General features: G+C 46.4%; 1 protein-coding gene across 12 annotated transcripts in view; it reads right to left on the reverse strand.

Annotated features, from left to right (window-relative positions):
* Gtf2i (general transcription factor IIi) overlaps positions 1-17,042 on the reverse strand; it is a 95,761-nt gene that overhangs the window by 16,784 nt on the left and 61,935 nt on the right. For all 12 annotated transcript variants that reach the window (XM_047533698.1, XM_047533700.1, XM_047533701.1 and 9 more), the window contains 9 exons: positions 14,582-14,765; positions 12,958-13,016; positions 12,226-12,297; positions 10,255-10,438; positions 9,002-9,060; positions 7,914-7,985; positions 6,861-7,044; positions 6,013-6,071; positions 5,530-5,604 (listed from right to left, as the gene is read on the reverse strand). In XM_047533698.1, coding sequence (XP_047389654.1) covers positions 5,530-5,604; positions 6,013-6,071; positions 6,861-7,044; positions 7,914-7,985; positions 9,002-9,060; positions 10,255-10,438; positions 12,226-12,297; positions 12,958-13,016; positions 14,582-14,765 — 948 coding nt within the window. The remainder of the gene's footprint in view (positions 1-5,529; positions 5,605-6,012; positions 6,072-6,860; positions 7,045-7,913; positions 7,986-9,001; positions 9,061-10,254; positions 10,439-12,225; positions 12,298-12,957; positions 13,017-14,581; positions 14,766-17,042) is intronic.

The following is a 17,042-nucleotide window of genomic DNA, read 5'->3' on the forward strand; positions in this document are numbered from 1 at the left end:
CCTACGGGGCCTGGCTGTTATCTCAAAATGGCGGCAGCCACGTGTAATCAAACCTGCAGGTACTGTGACAGAGAACTTCTAGGCACCAGCAGACAGCTGATGTTCCACTGGCGGTCGGCGATCAGTTTCCTAATGTTTCCTTTACACTTGAAGGATCCGCAAGGCACATGCTCCCCTCCTGCCCAAGGTGAACAGCAACAGCTCCCACACTGGCTCTTGCAGAGATGGGGAGACACGGAGGTGTGGAAGGCAAGGGGCCCTCTGCTCACCGCCACAGGCCGGGTTGGGTGTGAACTCCACCCTGGCCTACCTCCATTTCTTTTTTAAAAAAATATTTGTAGTTAGATGCAATAACTTTATTTTTATTTATTTATTTTTTATGTGAACCCAGTGCCTCATGTGCGAGGCGAGTGCTCTACGGAGCCACACCCCAGCCATCAATTTCTTATTTTATGGGACTTCTTTGTCTTTTTTTTCTGCAACATAGTATTTGTGTATCTTTGTGGGGTACATCGCGGTCATGTGACACTCGTAAACAACGTGTAAGAGCACATGGGGGTCACCAGTGCCTCCTGCTCTTCAACAGTGATCCTTTGATTGGGAATTGTGTACATTTCTTGTTTTTCTTCTTTAAAGTTGGTCTTGAGCTAAACCGCAGATTCCTTCCATTGGAGTTACCCCACCGGGCCGGGAGGTGCTCAGAGGCAGGGCTGCGCCCGGACAAGGCCACGGTCACACTGTGGTGCTGCAGAGCACCAGGCCCCGGCCCCGCTAGGCCCCCCTTGGAGCCCCCAGGAGCCGGTGGCCGGCACTTCCCTCCCTCTACCCAAGTGGCTCCTCATGTCCGCATAGTCTTCCTGGTCACCTCACAAACTCTAGATCCAGTGAACGCCAGGGTGTCATGCTTCCCAGGCTGACGTTCCTCACCCTTAACCGATGGGCACAGGGCCACAGCAACATGATTCACAGTGGGTACCAGGTAGGGCCTGGGGCTGGGATAAGAGGGTAAGAAGCCGGTGCGACAGGTCGAGTGTCCCTGTGAGGTCAGGACACCCTGGTGACAGGCAGTGGCGCCAGTGGCACAAAGACATGAACATACCGAAGGCCACAGAAGTGCACACTGGGAGCGGCCAATCTGGAAGCTCTAGGCTGTGTTCACCCAGCACCACAACTGGTTTTTTTTTTAATGGAGAGAAAAAAATGGAGCCCAGGTACCCAGCACAACCCAGAGGGCCCTCCCAACAGGAGGCTGAAGGAAGAGCCAGACACGCTGCACGGTCACCACACAGACATCAAGCAGAAAATAAGGGAGCAGCTGGTTGCGGGCAACTGTGGGAAGAGTGAGGGGGGCCGCCAGCTGTCAGAGGCGGAGCCCTGGAGTCAGTGAGCTGGGGACACTTGACTGGTCCACTCCAACGCCGAGGGGCGCAGAGCTCGCAGCAAACAACGCTACCTGGATGTTTAAACCTGGCATTGAGCCCACCCTGACTTACAGGGCGCTAGCTGAAAAAGGGTCTAATCACCTCTCCTGAGAATCCCAGGTTTGAATTCAACCTCTAGATTACATTTCATGATTTTAAGTTTTTGTTTTTCTTTTTTTAAAACTGCATTGCTTGGGCTAAAATCTGTTGTGCAGCTGGGCATGATGGCGCAAGGCTAGAAGCCGGCTTAACCAGGAGGCTGAAGCGGGAGGACCACAAACTCAAAGCCAGCCTGGACAACAGAGCAAGACCTAGTCTCCGAACACAGCAGGAGCTCAGAGCTGCAGCAATCCTGGGTGCCGGCCCTGGCACTGCACACGCCCGCCAGGGCTTCTGGAGAGGCTTCCTGGGTGTCCTGACAGAGGGCATGGCAGGGTCGATTCTGCCTCTGCCTCCCACAGATGTCCTGCACACAGGGGAGAAAGACCAAGCAAATCCCAGAGAGGCCACCTTATCATCTTCCGCTGCTGAACCAACGGCAGGCAAGCCTGCCTTCAGAAAAGCCTGGGGTGAGGAGAGCAAGCAGGGTTCTACTGGGGAAGCCAATGCTGATCGCAGAGGACACAATCCCGACCACCCGGGCGCCTGACTGGCAGTCAGGACCCAGGCTCAACGTGCAAGCTCTGGGTTTCCCTATCTCGCTGGCCCAGAGTTCACACCAAGTGCCCTCTGTTTCAATAGGATCAACGAACAACCATCAAAAAGCCACAAGCAGAGCGACATCCAGAAGCCCGTCACCACCACGCATGGATCTGCCTTTGAGCAGTACGCTGCTCTTGCACCCAGCCGGCAGTGCCCGCAGACTGGGCACGTCAGCAGGCTGTTTCGCCTCTTCCCCGACACACCACAGCGCCATCACACTGGACTCAGGGCTGCAGTCCCAGGCTGTGAGCTGGAGAGCCCTAGGAAGCAGCCGTCCTCTTCCTCCAGAGCCTTTCTCCGTGTCCGCAGGGTTTCAAAACCAGACTCTGCGACTCCCCTGGGGCTCGTGGCCTCCACCCTCCTCTCCCAAGAACAAGAGCCCGCGCCTGCTGCTCCGTGGCGCACAGCACCTCCAGACGTGTTCCTCAACGCCAGGCGCAGCCGTGCTCCCACTCACGGGTCCTCCTCCACTTGTTCTCTCTCCCCACTGTGCCCACTAATCTCAGCATCCTAGTGACGCTGGAGCCACTGCTCCTTTGGTGGCCTTCGTCACCAGCACATCACCTAGACACGACGTGGATCTGTGACCTTTGGGGTCCCACCGGCCGAGGGCTGAGGGCACGGTCCTCTGCAGATGTGGACCTGAAGTTGGCACTTCCCTCCAGGGAGGGCCTCCGTGTGCCCTGCCCAGCAACACTACCTCCTGCCCCCAAGGCACGGCCGTGGCTCACAGAGCTCAAGCTGCTGTGACCAGGCCCAGGTCTGTCTGGTGGCTCACGGTGCCACTCATCAAAGGAACTCCACAGGTGCACCTCCAGTCAGTTGGGCGTTCCTGCAGGAAGAGAAGTCTTCCTAGATCGTTCCAGAGGGATAACGCGGACTGGAATCTATTTGTGATTCTTAGCATTTGTGAAGAGGCATTTTTAATCTGGTAACAGTAAACATTAACCAATCATGCAGGGTGCCTTTGTGGTTCTGAGCGTGCCAGACACCGAAACAGGGATCAGTGCTCCCTCGACAGCAGCACTTTCCTAATGAGACACTGGAAACTCAGGCTTGGCGTGGTGGCTCACACCTGTAATCTCAGCGGCTTAAGGAGGCTGAGGCGGGAGGATCGCGAGTTTAAAGCCAGCCTCAGCAACTTAGCCAGGCCCTAAACAACTCAGTGAGATTCTGTCTCTAAATAAAATATTATAAAGGGCTAGGGATGAGGCTCAGTCATTAAGTGACCATGGGGTCAATCCCCAGTACCAAAAAACCCAAAAGCTGGAAACCCAGGATAAAGAGAAGCATCCCAACGCGGTTACTTCCTTCAGAGGCGCAGGAAACTGCAGCAGAGGCTGAGGAACACCTATGGTACTGTGTCACATATTTTAATACTGTGGAAATGAAAAGACAAGAGTCCTATACATCAGTGATCAATCTACTGAGAGAAATTAGGAAAAGTACCCCATTCACAACAGCTTCAAAAAATAAAATACTTGAGAATCAATCTAAAAAGAAGTAAAAGGCCTCTAAAGTGAAAACTACATAACACTAAAGAAAAAAACTGAAGACCTTAGAAGACGGAAAGACCTCCCATGTTTCTGGACAGGCAGAATTAATACTGTCAAAACAGACACACTACCAAAAGCACGATACAGCTTTAATGCAATGCCTATTAAAATCTCAATGACATTCTTCATAGAACTAGAAAAGCAATCATGAAATTCATTTGGAAAAATAAAAAACCCAGAATAGCCAAGGCAATCCTTAGAAGAGAGGAGGAGGTATCACAATACCAGACCTTAAACTATACCACAGAGCCAGAGTAACAAAAATGGTATGATACTGGCACCAAAACAGACACATAGACCAATCATATGAAAAAAGGACACAGAGACAAACCCACATAAATATGGTGATCTCATACTAGACAAAACGTTCACTGGAGAAAAGACAGCCTCTTCAATAAATGGTGCTGGAAAAACTGGAAATCCACAGGTAACAAAACGAAATTAAACCCCTACCTCTCACCCGGCATGAAACTCAACTCAAAGTGAACCAAGGACTTAGGCACTAGAATAGAGACCACGCACCTAATAGAAGAAAAAGTAGCCCCAAATCTTCACCATGTTGGCTTAGGATCTGACTTTCTTAACAATACTCTCAAAACTCAAGAAGTAAAGTCAAGAATCAATAAATGGGATGAATTCAAACTAAAAAGTTTCTTCTCAGCACAAGGAAACAATAACACGAAGAGAGAGCCTACAGAGTGGGAGAAAATCTTTCCTACATGTACTTCAGATACAGTACTAATCTCCAGGATATATAAAGAACTCAAAAAACTTAACACCAAAAAACAAATAACCCAATCAATAAATGGGCTAAGGAACTTAACAGACGCTTCATAGAAGATACACAATCAATCAACAAATACAAGAAAAAATGTTCAACAATTAGAGAAATGCAAATCAAAATACTCAAAGATTTATCTCACTCCAATCAGAATGCAATTATCAAGCATACAAGCAACAATAAATGTTGGTGAGGACGTGAGGGAAAATGTACACTCATACATTGTTGGTGGAAATGCAAATTGGTGCAACCATCATGGAAAATGGTATACAGATTTATCAGAAAACTTGGAACGTAAACACCACCTGACCTAGCTATCCCACTCCTCAGTTTCAACCATCGAATCTCTATACGATAGAATATTACTCAACCTTAAAGAAGAATGAAATTATGGTAAATGGATGAAGCTGAAGAATATCATGCTAAGCGAAATAAGTCAATCCCAAAAACCCAAAAGCCAAATGTTTTCTCTGATGTTAATTCACAATGGTGGGGGTGGGTTACAAAAGAATAGTGTTACTTTAGGTAGAGGGGACTGAAGTGGGGAGGGGACAGGAAGGACAGTAGAGTGAATCAGACATTATTACCCTGTGTACATACATAACTATGAGACGGGTGGGATTCTACATGATGTATAACTAGAAGAATGAGAAAGTATACTCTATTATATATGATGTATAAAAGTGCATTCTACCGTCACATATAACTACTTAAAACAGATTAAAAAAAGAAAGTATCCTGGAAACCCAGTGGGAGAAGAGAAAGTAAATTTGAAGATATATTAGGAACTACTTTAATCCAAAGTACTACTATTTAAACCATCCCTAAATTTTCCTGGGGAAAAAAAAAAGAAAGAAAAAGAAAAAAAGATGAGGAAAGAAACTCCACATGCTACTTTCTGCATTTTTTATTTAATTAGAAGCATTCAGAAATTGACCTTTATCAAAGGCAGCTACCAACACATAAAACCAGTTCTATAAAAATCTATTTGTATAAAACGACCCCTAGTACTAGAACTCATAACTAGTAAACTGAAGAATCGACAGAACATGCCAAGGAAAGGCCTCACCTTCCACGGTGACCTCAATTTCAGGCACCTTTGAGTTACTCCCGGGGCTTCGTGGTCTTTTGGGGGACTGCAATGCTGTGAAACAACACATGATTACTTTTGCATATTGTTTTAAAAAGATTACATGTACAGAGGGAAAAGAGGGGTGGGAGGGATGGGGGGGAAGGAAAAAAATAACAGAATGAATCAAACAACATTACCCTATGTAAATTTATGATTACACAAATGGTATGCCTTGACTCCATGTACAAACAGAGAAACAACATGTATCCCATTTGTTTACAATAAAAAAAAAATTAAAACACACAACGTTCTCAATGAAATGTTACGAAAAAAGGGAGAAAGACCCTCTGCCCGTTAAATAAAATACCTTAAACGACAAATAAACCAAAAGTCCCAGAGATGATGGTCCAGGACTAAGCACCACCTGGGACCTGATGCAGGCCAGAGCCCGAGGGTTGGCAGGGCGCACGCCCCTCTTACCTTTAGTGTTTATTTTACTGGCCATCCCAGGAGGCAAGTAGGAAACGACTAGTTCAGGTCTAGAAAGAGAAGCCACAGTGTTACCACAGAGAGGACAAGGGTGGTCCAGGCAGTATGAAGGACCATGGCCAGTGCTTTCGAAAAAGAAAGTTTAAAATAGTTTAGTTTCTTCATCCGCCGAAACTCTTCAAGAACGTAAAGAAGAAACTCAGTCCATGCTGCTCAGCTATTCATAAGACACAGTATATGAAAAACAACAGCATAAAAACTGGCGTCCACTCCCCACACAGTGGGGCACACTTATAACCTCCCCAGCAATATGGGAGCCTGAGGCAGGAGGATTGCTAACTGGAAGCCAGTCTCATCAACTTGGTGAGACCCTGTCCCAAAAGCAAATTAAAAGGACTGAGGGTGTAGCTCAGTGGTAGAGCACTTGCCTACTGTGCTCAAGGCGCTGGGTTCAACCCATTTATTTAAATAAATAAACACCATAATGGACCAGCATTTAAGGGCTGAGCACATGGCTCAAGAGGTAGAGTGCCAGCATGTGCTGAGGCCCTGGGTTCAATCCCCGGGGCTACAAAATCCAAAAATCCGCATTTTAACGTGCACTCAAGGGCCTGGGAATACAAAGTGGCAGGCAGTCGTGACTGCTCTGCTGTGCTGAGGAAGGAGAGCCAGGCGAGGACAGGCTTTGCGGAGCAATCGCATCAGGCCAGCACTGCAGCCCAGAGCCAGGCTTTCCTAGCCAGGACGTCGTCCACGTCACCCGTCATTCCAGGAAACAAAGTTGAGTAGAAACGAAACTTTACTAACTCCAGAGACAACCAAGGTGGCAAACAACTTACTTTTTAACAACAAACTTAATTTTATTGCTCCCACGGACAATCCTTTCAAGTCGTGGAATTCCAAACCAGGTGGGGCTTCGGAAGGGAATTCCTTCTGGCAAACCTTCCACATACAGGAACTCCGGGTTTGATTCAAACACAGGGTACGGTACTTTCACTGCCTCAGTGAGTCCAAGAGCTTGAGCTGAGAAGAGCAGGAGAACGTGATGTGTGGCAGATAAAAACCTCGCCTTTTTAAGTTTACGTCTGTATTCTAACATATGTCACGTTCATGTGACCTACAATCTACCCGCATCCACTTAGGGTTGAGATGATGTGCTTAGCACGCTGTGAAAATCTGAAGAAAAGGCCTAAAAATTAGGTACCTTGAAGAGGAACACTTCAACACTCTAAATGAAAAGGCCAGTTACGCATCGGCCAGAATGACCTCTGTGCTCGGGCAGTAGCGGCACCTACCGCCTCGGGACTGTCCTCCAGGTGCAAGCTGCCACACAAGGATGGGAGCTGCCCAGGCGGCACCTCAGCAGCACTCATGGCTGAGTGGCCAGAGGCAGAGCACGCAAGCTGCTCCTCAGGGACACAGATGCCAGCACAGGCGCTGAGTGACGGACAGGCACGCCCGGGGCCACTAGCGCTCCCCACTCCTTACTTCCTTCTCCATGACAGACAGACCCAATCAACTGAACACCTTTCTTGCTGAGCCTCCTCAGAATCCTTCTCAAGACAGCGCACCAGGAAACCGCTGTCAACCAATCTAAGTTGAAACAAATGATGAGACCTATGTGCCGCACTGGTGTTAGTCGGATCAGAAGTAGAGAAAGTGGGTCTGAGCTTACCCACTCCTCCCCTCCTCTCCCACTCTGACATGCCAGACACTGAAGCCAACAGAAATAATGTTTGCTTGGTTTATGTAGCAAGTTAGCAGGAGAAATAAACTAATAGCCAATTTCTGGGACCTTCTTTCTATAGGTCCTGAACGTCTGTAATTCATTCAGAATGTGGCCTTCGTTTGCCTTTAAGCTAAGATAAGACATAACAAAGTATTGTACTTACCAAATTTCAAATTAAAAATCTCTTCTACTTGCTTCCGTAGCTTGGTAATTCTAACATTCCAATCTTCTTTGACTGGAAAACAAAATTAGATCTAATTAATTAGATGAGATTTAGACACCAGAATGGAGATACCTTTGTTTCCACTGATGCACTTAATTCAATTTTGGTTTAAAAACAAAAACTCTGGGTACTAAGAAAAAGAGTGATTTCCTGTATTTGTTAAATATAAGAATTGCAGGAAGGGAGAATTCAAATTTAAATTTACGTTGTAAATGAAGAAAAACCTGTTCTTATGAGTGCTCAAAATTAGTGGTCTTCTTAAATCCCTTCTTGGCGGTCCACGAGGACACAGACAACGTGCCCCCAACCTACACACTGGGCCACCTTGGCATTCACAAGGATGACTACGCCAATTCAGGGGCACCCAAGGCACACTTGAGATTTATGTTCCCTTCCAACATTCCTTTCCTGTCAACATTGAACTCCTTCTATGACTGGGCATAGCCTTTTACAGGACCTTGACAACTGATGCCCCCAAACAATAAAAGATCTACAGAGTAGGGTCCCCTCCGCTGACATCGGGCAATGGCAAGCAAAAAGGTAGGAAGGGCAGACGCACTTCAGAGAAGCGGCAAGGAGTCCCACCCACCCGAGGCGGGCTGCACCTGGAGTGCCCGTCACTAACCACGGGGCCCAAGCAGACAGAACAGATGCTACATGTGCCCAATCCAACACCAAGTTACCCGTGGAGCAGGCGCAGTTGGCCAGCTAGGACCAGACAGGCTCCAAGCGTCTGGCTCCTGACTGTCACGTGAAGAGTGCACACCATGTGTTCAGTGCAATGACTGCAGACTGAACACACCAATCCGACCACGGGACAGTGTAACACACATGCGTGGACGTGCTGAGGCATGTGTGTTTCCGCCAGCCGGAATGGTCTACGTGCAAAGCTCCAGCCGCCCACCAACTGCAGATGCCTGTCCTCGGCTTCCACAAGAGGTGTTGGCAGGGGGGTGGAAGGGGGACACCACGGCTCTAGGGGACTGGCTCTAAGGAGGGGAGAGGGAGGGAATCCGTGTCCCTCTTACCTGGCGTGTTCGTTCTGGGCTGAGTGACTTCAGCTGTACTGTGAGTCAGAAGTTCTGGTCTGTCAAAGTACAATTCATATTCATGACAGAGCTTTTAGGGACAATCTAAATACCTTTCTCATACAGCTGTACATTGTTAACTATTTAAAAATGTGGTCCCTTTGGTCTTTCTTTGCAGTGAAATAAAACCATTTGGGTGACTAGTTTTTTTTTTTTTTTTTGGTACTGGGGATTGGACCCAGAGGTACTTAACCACCGAGCCACATCCCCAGTCCTTTTGTCCTTTTTTGTATTTTACTTGGAGACGAAGTCTCACTGGGTTGCTTAGTGCCTTGCTCAGCTGCTGAGGCTGACTCTGAACTCAAAATCCTCCTGGCTGGGATTCAGGTGTGCACCACTGTGCCTGGCTACTAGTTCACTTTGAAAATAGCAAGTTTCACACATTCCTATGGGATTACATGGGTGTCTTCAAAGTCACTTTATGCTTAAGTGTGCAAAATAATTGCTTTCCCCCAAACCAAGCGAGCCTGCTATCTAACCCTTCCGGGTGTGCACCACAGAGCAGCTAGGAGCAGCTGGCTCAGTCACCTTGAACACTTTCTCCCTCGTAACTCTCAGTCCCAATAAATGTACACAAATACACAACTAGCAACCAGCAAGCCAGAGTCTACCTTTCCACATCCCTTCTGTGCATAAAGATAAGCCAAACCATCCCTTGGCTCTCCTTAGAATCAAACCAGAATACTCTTTCAAAGATGCAGACCCAAACGATGGCAAGAGGAACCTGTTTGGGACCTTTCAGTAACTGCCACTGTATCTGTCAGCCTCCCTCTGCTTCTCTGCCTGAGTCTGAAACCCACAGCATGCCCTGGAAGCCAGGCTTCACTCCTAGCAGGCAGGACGGTCCCATCATGGGACAGCAAGCACGGCGACTCCTCCCCTCTCCTGAGGCTGCGTCTGTTATCTGAAACCCCTTCTGTTCTGTGTGCACCTGAGGTGCTCCTGCCGACGCTGTCTCCCCTGAGGTTGTTCACCAACACGGAGCAGTTCTGATGTCTGAATAAGCCAGTCAAGGGCAGAAGTCAGAGCCAGTTCTGTACATCTGATGCTTGACTAACATCGGGTCAATACTGAAGCTAAATTGGATTCCCCGATTTAAAATATGGAGAGAAGGTTCAATTGAAAGGCCCATCCTCATCAAATGCATCTTAGGAGACACTTTAAAAGTCTCTTTCTGCAGATGATCATCTTACCTTTTAATAACAAATTTAATCCGACTGCCCACTTGAATGATTTTCTCCAGCCTTGGGATTCCATACCAGGAGGGACTTCTAAAAGGAATGTTTTCTGGTAGCCCTTCCACATAGAGATCATTAGGATGCGCCTCAAACTTTTGGTACGGTACAGCCTTGGCTTCAGTGCTCCCCAAGGCCTCAGCTGAAGAAAATCAAAGCGAATCAGGAGACTAAGTCCATGTCGAATTCGGATTCACTACAGTCCAAAAGTTCACGTCTTTTTAAATTTGTCTCACTAGGAATTGACACGAGGGCCTCACGTAACCTGGGCAAGTGCTCTATCGCTGCGCTACACCCCAGCTCATTTTAACGTTATTGTGATCATTTCTCAGCCTCCCCAGCAGCAGCAGCTGGGATTCAGTGTGCCCCACCTAGACCAACAGTAAGGACAAAAGAAAGGGAAACTGATTGGAAAGGGTAAGAGAGGGAAGTTGGAAGAAAAGGAGGAAGGAAAAAAGGAAATAATTTTCTGCTAAGAACTGATGGAATGGAAACTAAAACTAAACTGAGGGTGATTCAGATTAAGAGGCACGACAGAAGTTCAATCATGACCCTTGTTTAGCGCCAAATACAAAACTATTTAAACTTTTTTTCAGATAAATGAAAAAACTCAATTAAGGGCTGCATATGAGCTGATACCAGGAAACTGTTTTAATCTGGGCGGGGGCAGGACTGGGGACGGAACCTGGGCTCGTCAACATGAGCCACCTCCCCAGAGCTTCCCTTGCTGTTGCTGGGGGTGGCCTGCAACTGGCAGTTGTAATGCCTGAAGTAACCCTTGGTTGTGTCAGATGGGACAGCGACACAGCAGTCACATGAGGAAATGTTCGTGCTGTCTGGGCATTCATGCACAACAGACAAATGACATGATGCTGGTAATGTGCTTTATAATATTCTTGCAAAGAAGGAAGAGGAAGATGAGACAGAAGAAGGAAATGTGAGAGACTCTCAATGATCAGTGGTATTGATCAATGGGAATCTGGGGGTCACTCTACAATTTTTCTCTACTTTAAAAAAAAAAATTATATATTACACACACACACACACACACATTTTTTTATAAATGTTGATGGACCTTTATTTTATTATTTACATGTGGTGCTGAGAATCAAACCCAGGGCCTCACATACACTAGGCAAGCACTCTACCACCGGGCCACAACCAGCCTTTATATATATTTTTGGATGTTGACAGATCTTTACTTTATCTATTTATTTATGTGTGATGCTGAGGGTCCAACCCAGTGCTCTACAACAGAGCCCCAGCCCCAGCCCTTTCTCTACGTTTGAATAGCTTAAAAATTATAATTAAAAACCAAAAAACTGGGCTGGGGAGATAGCTCAGCTGGTAGAGTGCTTGCCTTGCAAGCACAAGGCCCTGAGTTCGATCCCCAGTACTGAAAAACAAACAAACAAAAAAAAAACATAAAACTGAATTTACTAATCCCTGCTCTGAAACCACATCCAAACAGAGTTCTAAAGATGCAAAAAATTTACGCAATACCAGTGTACATGGTTTGCCCTGAACCTTCTGTATGTGATATTAAATATTCTGCACCTGATGGTTCACCAGTGTCTTTGTTCTTGGACTAACTTTCCTCTCACATCTAAAGGTCGTCTGTCTCAATTTCTTCCTTCAAATTATCAGCACCAATAGAGCAGTCACTCGTGGCTGGGGTGCGCCTCCTGCATGCCTTGTGGGCTCGAGACCTGGGTTTGTTCCTCCACACGACAAGCCAAACGACACCGTCAGGAAAAGGTACTTATGATCACTCTACTACCTCCCCTTAGAGCCTTAAGAAAATCCTCCTCAAATGATATTCTTCTAAAAATCCTTATTTAAAAAACAGTACTCATCTTACTTTCCTAAAACAAAAAAAATATACAAAACATGGTGTGACGCGCGTGAGTCGGGGTGACGCAGACTCACCGAACTTCTTGCAGAAGAGCTGGTCCACCATCTTCCTCAGCTTGGTGATCCTGGCGTACCACTCCTCCTTCACTGTAAGAACAAGGACACCGGCTCTGACCTGCTGCCCGCCTGAGGGCTGGCTTCTCCTGCCTGTGACCAAGGCACGCCTAAGATGCCGGATGCTTCGGAAGAGAACGAGCCAAACCAAGTCGACGTGGTTTACTCACTGACAGCGAGCAGGTCACTGTGTGAGGAGCATTCAGGGACGGGGAGCACGGGGAGCCCTTCCACGACCCCAGCCCCAGGCAGGGGACTCTGCCTGCCCTCCCTGCCCCTCGACTCCAGAGCAAAGGCACCAGGAACACAGAGACTGACATCGTGCCCCCGCGGAGCAGGCCGGCGCTTGGCGCCAGGTCCTCGCAGCCGCCTCCCCGGAAGGTGGACCTCCGCGGGCCCACCAACCAGCAGAGACTTACCCAACCGAGAAAACGGTGACAGAGGAAAATTCTACCTCTCAAAAGCAGAACACACATGGCTCTTTCAGTTCTGTCTGCCTGGTAACAGGGTGTTTGCACTTATTTATAAGGGGTTACCGTTAAGAAAATGAGCTCATGACTCTGGAGGACTCTGGCAACGTGTCTGCCAGCGATGGCAGCCACCAGAGGCCCAGGCACCACACTGCGCTACGGGAAGTCCCAAGGAGAGAGCAACGCACACGGTGTCCCGCTGTTGCTCAGACCGGAGACCCACCTCCTGACGCAGGCTTGTCAAGCTGTAAGTCTTCCCGGGTGGAGTTGAGGAGTTCATGTCTGAAAGGCAGAGTGAGCAATGAGTAGCAAGTAGCACCAGGCAGTGTGCGTTGACATGGGGACCCCTAGTACACACTGAGACCACAGAGCTACGTAGCTACACACTGAGCTATGTTTCTGAGCCGTGTACAGAGTGAGCCAAACAGTAACTGCAACTGTCTCCTAAGGTGCTCCATGGAGCTTGTGTCCTCGGTAAAGAAACAGGCAACTTTGCAACCCAAAGGTATTTTAAGTAAGTTACAAAAAATTTGGGTGAGATCCTGTTATTTTATTTTGGGTAATGGGGATTAACTCGGGGTACTCAACCACTGAGCCACATCCCCAGCCCTCTTCTGTATTTTATTTAGAGACGGGGTCTCACTGAGTTGCTTGGGGCAGCGCTTTTATGAGATTGGCTTTGAACCATCTATCCTCCTGCCTTAGCCTCCTGAGCTGCTGGGATTAGAGGTGTGTGCCTCCACACCCAGCAATGTCCCTTAATTTTATATTACTTTCTTTCTTTTTTTTTTTTTTTTTGGGTGCTGGGGATCGAACCCAGGGCCTTGTGCTTATAAGGCAAGCACTCTACCAACTGAGCTATCTCCCCAGCCCCTTATATTACTTTCTAGACTACCTATCTCCAAAGATTATCAACTGGCAAATAAAATTCTAAATATATTTCAATACTCATATTTGTAGGACCAGACATATGTTGTTTTTTATAATAACCAAATGATACTCAAAACACAATTTCTAAATCACAGAATCTCTGCAATCTGACTTACATATCCCTATCACTCTTATTTTATGGAAAAGACCTACCTTACGGGGTGCGGGGTGGATATCACTAACTAGCCTAACTGCACCCATGTGGACGATCCTGGAGATGTCAGAACTTAATATAGAATGATGTCAGCAGAATTCATAGTATTCAAATCATATTAATAAACTGTGAAACAAAACATTTACTAAATTCTGAGATTTAAAAAAACCTGTATTTTTAAAGTCAGTGCTAAGAAATTTGTAGCTATTCTTCTTGGTACTGAGTAGTGAAGCCAGGTGCTTCACTATGAGCTACACCCACAGCCCCTCCCCTTTTTTTTGACTATTTGAGACAGGGTCTCACTGAGTTGCTTAGGGCCTCACTAAACTGCACAGGCTGGCCTCCAACTTGCAATCCTCCTGCCTCAGCCTCCTAAGCAGCTGAGATTACAGGTGTGCACCACCACACCAGGCCCTGACTTTCCTTTGCATTCTTACTTGTACTGTTTTGTTTATTTTTAATTGTACACTCACATATTCACATGTGCTTTGAAATTTTCAGACCTAAAACTAAGCCATACTTTAGCATGCCTAGCAGGAAATTGGAAGGAAAAGGACAGTTACAGGCCCATCAGGTAGAGGGAGGTATCCACCGCAGCACACTGAGACAAAGTTCCACTCCACCAACTTAAAAGTGGAAGGTACAGTGACTTGTAATAACCCCAACTTTTATACAGTCCCACAGGCTGATGAGTGAGTCAACCACAAAAAGGACATCCTAATGAGGACGAAGGCAAGAGCCTGGTAGAGTCCACGGATCTTACTTCTTGATCACAAAACGAATCCTTTCCTTTGCAAGCAATATCCTCTCCAGGCGAGGAATTCCGTAGGTAGACGGCCTTCTAAAAGGAATTCCTTCAGGAAGTCCTTCTACATAAAGATCTTCAACATGAGACTGGAAAAGAGGGTATGGGATCGTCACCGGACCTTTGGCTTTTATTGCTTGAGCTTTAACGATAAAAAGAGAAAAGGGATCGTCGTCATTAGAAGACAGGGATCCAAGCACTCTGTAGAAGACAGTAATCAAATACACACTGCAACTGGGTGCCTGTAATTTCATCTTTATTCCTGTTATTAAAACTGAATCAGAAAAAAAAGTCCATGAGAACCAAAAGAACACGTAGGAACCCATACCCTGCGCACCCAACCTACAGGGATGGGTCCCTTAACCTAAGGCAACGCAGATGGAAGCCAGATTTCCTGTTGAAAACCGAACCCCATTACGAAGGAAGAAAACACTACCAGCTAACATGCGTGCTACACAAAACGCAAGAACAGCAGAGCCTTAAAAACACATGAGCACAACCGCTGTGGATCTGCAGAGGGTTTCTTCTATACAACAGGAGGGGGAATCTTTTCTGAAATAAAAACTCTCTGCTAACACTTATTTACTTAAGAGTAAAATAATACAACAGTTGTGAAATGTCCAAAGCCTGGGAAATAGGAATAATCAAATATACTGATTGCCCTTCCCAGTAAGCATTTCATTTTTCACTAGTTTTCTGTATAGAAATGTATTTATTGAACATTAATATTAGTTTCAAGTGTGCCATATCAATGCCCTTCCTTTGCTAATATGCTAAATCTGAAAATCACATTTACAGATCAAAATGAAAATATCTGCCCTAAAGAAATTGTCATTAAGGTGGTTTTGAAATTATAAGAGGTAAAGAGTATGACTATAATTTCAGAAGATCTGGTAAACATTTATTTTCTTAACTCTATGCAAAATAATCAAATAAATCACATTCACAATGAAAGCTCACAGCGTAACCTCTGCTACACTTTATGGGAAGCAGAGATCAACAAAGCTTTGTCAACACCAAGCCGTTCATTCAGAACAGGGCTAGAATTAAGACCGTGACAGTGTGCACAGTCAGCGCTGGCCGGACTTCCGAGCCAGGTGCTGTGGGACCCGCTTCACCACCTCACCAGACCTTCAGGGCAGGTGATCCTTTTCCTTTCACAAAAACCCAGAGGGCAGAGACAGTCGGGCATTCCGTCCCCAGAGCCTGTGCTCTCTTCACTGTGTGGCACAGGCTTCCATGCAGGGTATATTATGTGTATATGGCTTTGAAACAGAGCAATTAAAAGCACATGTAAAAACAGGCTTGAAACTATCACAAAGTGGTAGGAAAACTAAAAGAAACTTAAGGAAATAACTGAAAAATATTATGGAAAAGTTAGCAAATTTACTCTAATTCTAGATTTTCACTGAGCAATCGGTTTAATGGCCCTGGTAAAGAAACAAATGTTGAGCCAGGTGCAGTGGGGCACCCCCATAACCCCAGGAGCTCAGGAGGCTGGGGCAGGGGGATCACAAGTTCAAGGCCAGTTCAGCAACTTGGCAAGACCCTGTCTGAAAATAAACAATTAAAAGGGCTGGGTATGTGGCTCAGTGGAGGCTGGGTATGTGGCTCAGTGGAGGCTGGGTATATGGCTCAGTGGGTGAGCACCACTGAGTTCAATCCCTGGTTTAAAAAAAAAGAAAGGAAATATTCAAGTTCATTAAGATAAATAATGGCAAATTAGGTCATGAGGCTACAAAACTTCACTTGAAGATGTTCAATGGCAGCTGGACACCACAGTGCAGGCCTGTAATCCCAGCAACCAGGCAGGCTGAGGCAGGAAGATCACAAGTTCAAAGTCAGTCTCAGCAACTTACAGAGACTCCGTCTCAAAATAAAAAATAAAACAAAAGGGGTTGGGGGATGTAACTCTGTGGTAGATTACTCCTGGGTTTGATCCCCAGAAAAAAAAGAAATTTAAAAAAGAGAACAAAGAAATTAAGAGATCCCGGATAACACTATCGTAAGACTGCAAGCTAGATCTTGGTATACCGAGCTCAGTGCTGCACACTTGTACTCCCAGCTACTCGAGAGCCGGAAGCAGCAGGCGTGCTGGAGCCCAGAAGACTGAGGTCAGCCCAGGCAACATAACAGGACCCCTACCTCGAAACAAACCAAAACCCCCTGTATTATAGAATCTTGCAGCCTGCCTCATGGTAGAGCCCTTGCCTCGCAAGAATACCACCCTGGGTTCAATCCCCAGGACTAGGGAGAAGAAGGATTCTTCAATGTTTGTTGCTATTTTTAGATGAACATTTGATATATACCATCAGGTGATGTTAACAAATTGCTTTTCTTTCACCATTATACAGGGGGCAATTATAGGATAAAGCAGGAAAATAAAAGAGTAAAGATTCTGAAATCTAACAAACTTATT

Source organism: Sciurus carolinensis, chromosome 18, assembly GCF_902686445.1.
Source record: "Sciurus carolinensis chromosome 18, mSciCar1.2, whole genome shotgun sequence".
Lineage (NCBI taxonomy): Eukaryota > Metazoa > Chordata > Mammalia > Rodentia > Sciuridae > Sciurus > Sciurus carolinensis.